Genomic DNA, 11047 nt, shown 5'->3' with positions numbered 1-11047 from the left:
GCGATGGCTTCCACGAGTTACTCGCCGGCTGCTGCGACGAGAGCCGAAAGGCCAGTACGTTCTGATCCAGCCAAAAATTAAACCTGTGGACAGACAAGTCTAGCCAGCGGCCAGCCTCATTCCAGCCGCTGATTGGCAGGCGTGGAGGAAGAGAGAGAGAGACCAGACAGACAGAGGAGAGTCAGCCTCGGCCTTTCAAAGGTCTATCCCCCTCCTACTCCTGTGTGTGTGTGTGTGTACAGTGTCAGGAAAAGTGCCAGGACTTGTTGTGGCCTCTGTCAATGTAGAATTTAAAACAAGACAGAAAGAGAAGAAAGAACAACTTAACTCTGGAGGAACAAGCAGCAGCACGTCTGTAATGACCAAATACGAAACATTCCCAAAGAGGAGACGGAGATATGGAGGGAAAAATACGGAAATAGGAGAGAAATATAAAGATCAGAGAAACAGGAGGAGGAATTGGATGAGAAGGAGGAAGAAACTTCTCTTTCTGGATGACAAGGGAAAGAATGAAGATGAAGATCAGATGTAGAAGAGAATGGAGAAAAGGTAGAACCGACAGGACTAAAGGGAGAGCACAAAAGAAAACCCACACAAACACACACTCAGGTTTACTAACCTTGGAAGGGACCCGTGCTGTCAGCAGATAGGCTCGATGAGACGCCAAGGCCTGAAGACAGAGACAAATGACAAATGAGACAGACACAGGGAGATTCTCACTAAAGAACAGAACTGTTGACTCGAGTCCCAACTTGACTTGGCCTCATGTGCTGTGAGACTCGGTGACCCAGAAATACTGAAAAATATTGCTATTGTGGGTAGTGTTGCCTTTTGGAGCTGTCAGGAATAATCAATAACAGGAGACAAATTAGCCTTTTATTATAAAATAAATGAGTCTATACAAGAGTAGAGTAGTAGTGGTGCTTTTTATCTACACATATCCCCCAGGATACAGTGCGTTTTCAAGAGCCATGAATGAATGACACACATACACACAGACTGAAAGGCGGTGAGGTCAGAAGGTAAAAATAAAACTAAATAAAATGCCATCACTTGTAGAACAGCTGGAGGAGGCCTCTGGAGAGTGTTTTTCACTGAGTGGGATAATACTATATATTATCTCTCACCACGTGTTAAACTTCTGTCCTGGTGGCCGCTCGCTCAGCCAGTGCCACTCTGTTTCTAACTGCCAAAATGAGCTCATTTTCATCACAAGCGTGCGTGGCGTTTGTTGAAGTTATGGTCTGAAATGGTGTGAGTTAAATTGTCGTTTTTCACTGAAATAAGGTCTTAAGAAAGAGGAGGGATGGAAGTATGGCAAGCAGTAACGCACAGGAGGCTGAACCAGCTGTGCAGCAACCCCCTCCACAGAAGACAGAGGTCACTCCAGGTCATATCCACTCAACGAAAGCAGCCAATGAGATACGAGGTCCTCTCTGACTGAGTCTTAGTGGAAAAGCTGTGAACGTATACCTGTATTAAAAGATCTGACAATCTGAACAACCTGTTTTCAGTTTATAAAGTCTGGAGTTCCTGGTTCAGGTGTTGCACAGATGTGAGTGAGTGGGCAGGTGAATGGGTACACATAGGCAGACTACATAATAGAAAACAGATGGGTAACTGAGAAATCTGGACCATGATGCACTGCTGACCGATGTAAAGTGGTAAAAGGGCAGATTTTCTTGATTCAGGCGATGTAATAATAACACATAGACCACAGTTTAACAGTTTTTTAAGCCTTCCCTTAAAGGAGTTGGGGTTTACTGCTTATCACTATTTTGTCAAAGACTGGAGCCAGAAAAATGTAGAAAAAGCGAGTGGAGCTTAGGTGGGGCCGCGTGTAACTGCGTCCATTAAGGTCGGCGTGAGAGATGAAATTATCTTGCGGGGTAGGTGGACCTGCGAGGTCTTGCCAGGCTTTAAGCTATGTGCTTGTGTTGAAACCACAGTAGTTAGGATCAATCAACCTCCTATAAGGAACTACTAGCTGCTACGGCGTGGGCTACAGGCGTGGTGTAATGCTACGTGTGTGAGACAATGTGTAACAAAGTAACAACAATGGCGGATGCTAAATAGGGGAGCAGGAGGGGCAGGTTTCACTATTTTATTGACCAAATGGTAAGAATCAACATTCACGTGTGCTGGCTGCCACTTAGATCAGGCTAATAAACGATGGCAAAAAGGGCCACGTCATGATAAATCCTTTAACTTTAAGGCAGATGGGTTTGCTCATTTTTGGCTCAGACACACTTTGCCTTCCTCTGACACACTCAGTGGTTTATTTTTCTTGTGACGTGGTTCAAAAAACAATCTGTGCTGCATTTTCTTTAAAGAAATGAAAACAAATCTGCTTGACACATTACCATGAAGCATTTAGTGTGTTTTACCTCATTTCAAGAAATTACAGCATGGGTTTCTAATATGCTGGTCTACAGCTGTGGAATGTGGTGTGTGTATGCCCCAGCCTGTGTGTGTGTGTGTGTGTGTTCAGTCAAGTCCTGACAGGAGTTGCAGTCACATTCTGCAGAGCTGTGGTATTTGGTCAGAGGAAAATATAAAATGGGTTTCATTTGCAGTTCCTGGGTCAAGGTTGACAGAATGGTTGAGTGTGTGTGTACACAGAAGGTCCCGAGGTCAACTCCAGGTATCTATAATGATTTTTTACAAGTTTTATACGCACACTGACACACAGAGAGCTGAGGTGAGTTCACATACCTGCAGTTACATGAAACCAGATACCCTGCCACAGAAACACCCACCTCTTTGTTAACTTTGTACCTCTGCATTGCAGTGTCTTTGAACAACTCATACAAGAGATACATAAACAATTATATATTCAGTTATATCTGTATTATTGTCTTAAAATCATACTAAAACTTTTATTCTGACAGGATGACCCTGAACAGTCCAGGGATCAGCCCACACTTCCTGATTCAGTAGACAGCAGGTCTTACATAGTTTATGTCGTCTATGATTCATAAGCTATAGAACACTGAGGATAGATAAAGTTGCAGCATGAGTAAGAGGTCTGGCCAAGAACTGTTAAGAAATCTCATTGTGAATCTCTGTCCACAAACTACTTCAGGTCTGGGGCTGTTATCTGTGCTGTGGGCTGGGCTCCTTAGTTCAAACCAAGGCATATTTTAGATAACAGCGTGCTTTTAGCTTTGTGGCAAGAATTTGGGGAAGGCTCTTCTCTGTTTCAACATGACAATGTCTCCGTGCACAAAGCCAGGTCCATAAGGAAGTGGCTTTCCCAGTTTGGTGTGGAAGAACTTGACTGACCTGCACAGAGCCCTGACCTCAACCCTATCCAACACCTCTGGAACTGGAAGGTCGACTGTTAGCCAGGGGCCTGTTTCACCAAATCTGCAACATTTATGTCCAGATTCTTTCTTCTCATGTTGATTTTTACTATTTCAAACAAATGCTACACTTTTGACTTTTGATCTGCGTTCAGGGTCCAATTTTAACACCCACCAAGGGCCAAATGTGGGTACATTTTGGTAAATATTGACAACGAATCAGAGCGTAGGGCCAGGTTTACATTGCTGTGTTTTTTATGTGTACTGGCTGAGACTAATGTGACTTCACTGTCCACCGTTCACAGGCGTGAGTGAATCAAATCAAAGCAGCCCTCTATTACTCGGTGCTATCTACACAATGTCTATTGTATGTGTGCTATATGCCGTAAGACACGTCTGCATTATATGTTACTAGACATGTGGTGACACATTCCTGGTATTAAGCCACCAAAAAGAAAAAATGAAGTTGAAGAGAAAAGTCACAGAGTGGCGTTACGCAGGAGGCCCGAGGTCCTGGCTAAAATCTATGGCTTAAGACATATTTTGAATCAAATAATGCATGATGCAATTTTATGGCCAGTAAGAAATATCTAGTTTGTCTGCCATTGACACATTTTGTCCCGTCTGCATTTAAACAGCGTCCCCAGGCCTCAACCAGTGGCCGACCACACTGATGCTCTTGTTGCTGAATGGGAGAAAACACCTGCGGCCAGGTTCCAAACTCTTGTGAGGAAGACGGTGAAAACGCTGAAAATGTGCGTCAGTTTGCCCAGTTGTTCTGTGAAGCTCTGTATCTGTACAGCTGCAGAGGAAAACAGGGAAGCAGTGGTCTGACACACAAAGACAGACACCATCAGATCATGACTCACAGCAGCAGCTCCTCTCAGACGGAGCTACTGTAGCCGCAGTCATTCAAAATATTTAACAACCACATGTAGCCTTTCTGCGGGTGGACCAAACCCTCAGTACCCTCAGTGCTTAGCTCAATAGAAGTCACAGGCAACATACTGACTGAAAGAGTCAGTACTGGTGTCCTTCTGCAGAAAACAACACGGGGTTATTTCAATGAGAGCAGGGATGGCATCAAAGGGGCATTACACATACGGCAGGCACATACAGGCAAGCACACGAAACAGGTGGAATACCTTGAAGAGTGTCAGAGTAGCTTTCTAGGTATTAAAAGCTGCCTCAGAGAATTATATCCTGTCCTGTGATGTCCTGTTGCTGATAAACCTTCACTTCCTGGTTCATGTTTTATCTTCCCACCTTTACCTGTAGCAACACACCCACACAACTGCAGCATCTTGGATTTTCTCCCTTTAAGCAATAAGATGATTCATGTAATGAATCAACCAGCCACTTTCTTGTGGAAGCTGGGCAGCTATTCTGAAGGCTAGCTAACCATTTCTAACACTGGAGGGGTTAGGGTTAGGGTTAGGGTTTGGCTAGTGACGTTTCAGATTCATTTTACTGTACTGACCAACAAACCTTTAGGAGGAGTTATAATTCACACATATATTCTGTACTGTCAGTATCTAGAACAGATCTGAACAGCTGTCACTTACCAGCACTCTGTTCTCCACCTTGTCACCTTTGACCTCCAGCTGGACTTTGCGCCTCAGGGTCAGCTTCACCGTCCGGCCCACCGCCTCCCGCACGCTCTCTGCAACAGACAGGGGGTCGGGAACAAGGTTACACGACACCTGACAATTAACGGCACAACAGCTGGACGGATCCAATTACCACACATTACACAATGGGTACAGTACTCAGCGAGCTGTACCAGACACAGGACTGGTCGCCACACCTCTTACGCCTACAAAAGGGGGTTAATTAAAGAGATAATGATGTGATGTGGTGTTTCTTGGTGCCTTAACATGGGGTTATGTTTACTATGTTCATATGAGTCAATATAAACAACCAACTGCTGCACTGTTCATAGTTTCAATTATTGGAATTCTTTCTGACTGCTCTTAGCGTACAATGCTAGAGCTCACCGGAGGTCAGCAGGTCACTCACTCCACACCTTTTTTGTTTCTCAGCATGGTCTACATGAATCAGTTTCCATTATTAAAGTGAGAACATCAAAATTCTTTTGACATTCTTATCTAATAGAACTTTTTGAACTAATTTGAGGGGTTGCTAAATGTAGCCACTCATTTACTTGATTGAGCTAAATGGATGGAGCTGATGATAGAATTAGGGAGTAGTCCTTCTCATCTCTCTGAGTTACACCCAGCACAGTACCGATCAGGCAAATGGTGTCGGGTAAAGACAAAGTTTATGAGCTGTAGTGCAGGCGAGCATTTCAATTCTCCTGGAATCCTAGTTTGGTGGTGTTGAAATATGTGGGCTAAATCCCAACTATCTATCGCACAGTGTGTCACATGATTGAGAGCTATGTGGATAAAACAGGTTTTTTTTCAAAGGCACATTAAGTTTTCAAAAAACTTTAGTTCAGACATCTCACATCTGAAATGTTTACTGCAGCAGTACAACAGAGTTAGATTCTGGCGTCTGGGCTCTGACCTCATCACTCCCCGCACTTTACGTAGAGATACTGGAAAGTGATGAGCGGACACCTACAAGGGAGAGCTGGGAAATGTTGCAGCTTTAAATAGACCGCCAGATTGAAAGGGTGTGTTTGATTTGTGATTATGGAGAGTGAGGCATGTCAAGTGTGCAGCTCGAGTTGACTGCCTCAACTAGCTTGCAGGCATCGCTCCATTGTTTGTTGGTATTTGATAAATCACTAATAAATAGAACAATGTGTCTTGACCAACAAGTAGATCTCTGTCCTAACCAATTAATGTTCAACCCTAAACTGTTTAATGAAAAGCATGATCATTTACAGTATTGTTGTTCTAGGTTTGCGTTATTCACTGGTAGGCAAATAAAGGTCAGTTAACTTCTACTGTACATTCACTTTAAGTTGGTCAAAACATGTTCCTTTGTTTTCCCTCTCTTCAAGTGTTTAATGATACTTGTTTTTAATATTGAAAATGTGTTGGAATACTCGTGTAGGCGGAAAAATAAGATTTGAATGAACCTACTGATGTTGATTACATTGACTTAGACATTATTTGCTCACAGCATGTTCTCCATTGGACCTCCACCCTGCAGCCAGGTGTGGTTCCTCTGTGGTCTGACATAAACTGTAAAGCCTATATATCATAGAGTTAATGTAGTGTGAAAGGTATAGTCTACTGTCCACAGTGTCCTTCCATTTAAAGCAATCAAGACAAACCATTCTACATTATGTATTTTTGCGCCAAGAGAGATTTGGATCTTCTTGCGTTAATTTGGCTCCATCTTAACTCTGAGAAAAAGGTCTGGTGATCTTTTTAACAGTGGTGGGAAATCCCAGGGACAGATGGAGGAGGAGGAGGAGGAGGAGGAGGAGGGTGAAGAAGTAAGAGTTACGAGAATTAAGCAACAGCAAGAGAGGAAGGGAGCATGAGAGGGAGAGGAGTTAAAGGAAGAGACGGAACACAAGACGGCATTCAAATAGAGGAGGTAAACTGCACAAACAAAGAGTGCAAGAGTGTTAATGAGTATGAGAGCTTGAGCCAGCCTTCATGACATAATGCTGCCCTCCTCCTCCTCTCTGCGGCCCAGACACATGATGAGGTCATGTAAAGGATGAAAACATTACAGCACGGAGCAGCGTGTGGGTTGATCAGAACCACATGGACCTCTCCCTCCGTCCAACTCAATAAAAACAAGGAGTTCCCAGACGACTAATTACTTCATAGTTATAATAACCTGCGACAAGTCTGTTCCCCCTTTCTGTACAACACTTTCCACTTGCTACAACTCGGCAACATGTTCAAAATCAGTGTTTAAATGGCCGTGTCAATCCGCCACACGGGACTAGAATTCCAGCTACTGTGGGTTTAAATGTCATTCTCAACAGAAAGGGTCCAAAGGGTCTTTGGCTAATCTGTCAATGGCAGGTACACTGAGAAAATTTACCAGCCAAAAATGATTTTACCGGCCATAAAACGGCATCATGCAGTATCTGACTAAAAGAATTACCTCAAGTTTTGAGCCTTTTTTAACCAGAATCTCAGCGCTCCTGTATGGTTCTCTAATGACATGTTAAGCAGATGTTTCTTACAGCAGAATCACAGACTTTGTGTAGAAAGCACCAAATAGTAGATTAACTGGTTTGATTAGATTAACTGGATAACTTTTGAGGCTTTGGACTGTTACTCAACAAAGGTGTGGACCTGGAGTCTGTCTTCAGACTTCAGACTTGACTTGAAGTCAGTTATTAAAAATGTCAAATATTTTCTGATTCTAGCTTCTCAAATGTCTGGATGTTCTGCCTTTCTTTGTCCTATGTCAGTAAACTTAATCTGTGTGGGTTTTTGACTTTTAGTCACACAAAATAAGTCATCTGAGGACATCTCCTTGAGCTCTGGGAGTTCCTGATGAGCCTGTTTCACTATATTTTGATATCTTATAGATAGAGAAACAATGAATCCAGATCATTAGTTAAGGTAATTGTAAACTAGGAAGCTTAAATGTGTCACCATGGGCCCTTGGAGCTGGTATTTATGTGTATATCATCACAGCTGGTGATTAATTCACTTTGCTTTGGCGTTACACTGATATAAGTGTGCTATCTTCCAAAGGTCAGATTCAAAGCCACACGCCTCTCTCGCCGTCTCCACTTTTCATTACCAGCTCCTCTGAGCGCTGATAAACTCTTCTTTGACTTTCCAAATGCTGCTGATGAGCAGCGTCAGGTCAGTCTGTCCTTTCAAAACCAACAGCAGGAGCTGGCAACAAAAAGGCCCATTCATCAGTCAGTGCAGTGACATACAGCGTGAGATTGGGCTGCAGACACCGTAACAGAGAGCACGGGGTTGTGAGTCAGCCTCACCACCCAGCGCTGGCTTTGCTTTTCATTCCTAATGACAGCCCAATGAGAAGAACACAGCTCTCCTGGCACTTTTCTTTTACCTTCAGGGGAGTTTTTAGGGTATTTCCATTACACAGGTACATTACCTTACTGCCATTGCTATTTGTGCACTTTGGGCCATTCAAATACTCAAATATCAAGACACTGGCCCAAAAAACAAGATGCCCGACCAAAAAAAGCCCCTCCAAAAGTCAATGGAGGCCAAACTCCAGCTAGCTTTAACTTACCAAGACAGCGCAGACTGTCATGTTTAATTCATAGTCAACAGTTTAGGCTACTTTCTCCAGCATAATTGCAGTGGTTTACAGTGTTTTCCTCCCTTTCTTTTTGACACTCAGTCATCCGGGCAGCCTGTGTTGATAATATCTCACAATCCAAAGGAATTTGGCAGGACACACCCCTCTCTCCCAAAGCTTTCTCTCTCCCCCACTGCAGATAAGGAAGTGGCAGAGCAGGAGGAACTCTCAGGTAGCCAGCCTAGCCCTCAGGCCATGAAAACAGCCCTTCACTGGAATCAGCCAGGACAGTGAGTCTGCTGCTCAAAGGTTAATGCACATACAGGTTTTACTGACACTCTGTGGTACTGGTATCACTCTTCTACAACATTCCCATGAAACCTTGTTCTCTTTTAGTAAATTAGTGATTTATGAGGAGTTTAGGGCGTTTTAACCTCCAATGTGTCTGTATTCCTATCTGTACAGTAAAGAAGAATTAACCTTATGAGGACTCTATTCCTAAAGTGATTTATGGTTTAATAGTGATGCTTTTAATGATCATATCTCATGATACAGGTTACAGTGCTGCTATAATATCCTTACAGTGATTTATTAAAGAGTTTCTGTGAAGTTTTCAGTCCATTTCACCTGCGATACAATGCAACAGTTGACCTAACCTGTTCACTACTAACTCAGTGTGCTGAGACTAACAGTTAATAACTAAAGTTATCTCACCGAACAGTTCGTTGGGAATGTTTGTTTTGTCCCCCGACATTTCTTCTGCCGAGGTGAACACCGAGGAGGAGTCCGGTGGGAGGGCGAGGCGGAGCGGGTCAACCCCGGGGAGAGTAGCGGCTGGTTGCAGCGGAGGAACGGAGAGAGAGCTACGGTGGAGGTGTTCCGTTGTGTGTCGGTTAACTCTGGGTCACCTGTCCGTCTGGACCCATTCCAACACTGTGCGCACACACACGGCACGGAAGCGACAAAGACACACACACACACACTGGGATTAAAAGTGCTTTCAGGGTGAAACACGGATCCAAAAGCGGAGACAGTCGGTGTGTGTATGACAACAAACCCTGTACGCACATTGCTCCACTCACACACTCCGCAGTAATCCCTCCTTTCTTTCAGATGGACAGCACAAAAAAAAGTTTGTTTTGATGCTAAGGATGGGAGAACTGCGACACCTGGTGGCCATTTACACGTACAGCAGCTTACTGTCACTGTGGTGTGCACTGGTGGAATGTAACGAAGTACATTTACTCAAGTACTCTACTTAATGACAAGTTTAAGTATTCATTCATTTTTTTTGCTACTTTATAATCTTCTCAAAGGTAAATTGTGCATGTTGTCCTCATTATGGATACAGAATATGGATTTTATTCAGCTGATACTAATAAACTAATAATTAGCTGCTTCTCTCCACCAATAAATAACCGATAATGTCACATTTTTGGATTTTAAAAATAAGTAACCTGTAGTTTATGCACACCTGAGGTTAAGACCGGCTGAGATGTGTTGAGCAACAATGGGTGATTTAATATTTCATATCTCTGTAACCAAATCTAAATGACACCACATCATTATTGTAAACACAACAGAAACATACAGCAGTTCTGATTCTTCACAGGTTTATTATTTTCTCTTACAAAGTACAAAACACACGTTGGCTTCCACAGAACATAAATAAAAACACACACATATATATCAAACAATTTGTTTAAGAATAAAAAAAAAAATTGCATCCCTGACATTTATTTAACAGCTTTATTTAGTGACCCTTATTATGATTTTATGTAAACAAAACAACATTTATAACAACAGTAAGAAATAACTGACACACACACACACACACACACACACACACACACACAGCTCCTGGTAGCCTCCTGCCACTCTCCCTTCATCTCTCCATCGCCTGGCGGAGCCCCATCCACTCATCCTCCTTATCTCGGTTTTTTGTAATGAAGTCTTTTATTGATCATCATGGACACTGACCTCTGACCTCACGCTTGTAAGACTAAGTTTACTACCGCTGAAAGTGTCTAGTGTCTAGTTTTTGTTGACCTCCAGTGGTGGGTTCGAGGACCACACCCAGCCAGCGGTGAAGTGAAACCAAAGCCGGTCCGCTTTGGGCAATGTGTGCACATCTGTCAGTGAACAATAACCAGCAAGTATCCAGTCGAGCCACAGTGTAAATAGTGTTTTATATCTGAAAATGTATAAAGGAAAACCTGGGGGAGCCAGAATGGGCCTGCAGACTCCTGTTCACATTGTATGGACAAAGTTCATTTTATACTATTGTGAGGACTAAACCTCAGTTTTTATTATTACGGTATTACATTCATATATTCACATAATATTTTATAGCAAATATTCTGCAGAATAAATATGATTTGTTCATTCTGAGGCTGCTCTGATCCGGATCCAAACTGTTGCTCCGTGCCTGTAAAACATCCACCAGGTAACGGCTGCCTCTCTCTTTCTCTGCTTTCATGCATTATGCAAACACAGACACGGCACTCATTAAGGGTCTGTTACCATCACAGACGTCTGTGCAGGCCGAGGTCAGACGGATGCTGCTCTGTCCCTTC

The 11047-nt window shown here is 43.2% G+C and overlaps 1 protein-coding gene across 1 annotated transcript in view; it reads right to left on the bottom strand.

Moving 5' to 3' along the window:
* LOC118342380 (F-actin-uncapping protein LRRC16A) overlaps nucleotides 1-9529 on the bottom strand; it is a 31860-nt gene extending 22331 nt beyond the window's left edge. Inside the window, exons 1-3 of the mRNA XM_035680892.1 lie at nucleotides 9186-9529; nucleotides 4871-4968; nucleotides 620-670 (exon numbers count right to left, since the gene is read on the bottom strand). Coding sequence (XP_035536785.1) covers nucleotides 620-670; nucleotides 4871-4968; nucleotides 9186-9225 — 189 coding nt within the window. The 5' untranslated portion in view covers nucleotides 9226-9529. The remainder of the gene's footprint in view (nucleotides 1-619; nucleotides 671-4870; nucleotides 4969-9185) is intronic.
* Between the last annotated feature and the right edge of the window lie 1518 nt (nucleotides 9530-11047).

This window comes from Morone saxatilis, unplaced genomic scaffold, assembly GCF_004916995.1.
Source record: "Morone saxatilis isolate NCDOM2014 unplaced genomic scaffold, NCSU_SB_2.0 Contig9, whole genome shotgun sequence".
Taxonomy (NCBI): domain Eukaryota; kingdom Metazoa; phylum Chordata; class Actinopteri; family Moronidae; genus Morone; species Morone saxatilis.
This window is presented reverse-complemented; position numbering and strand designations above follow the sequence as displayed.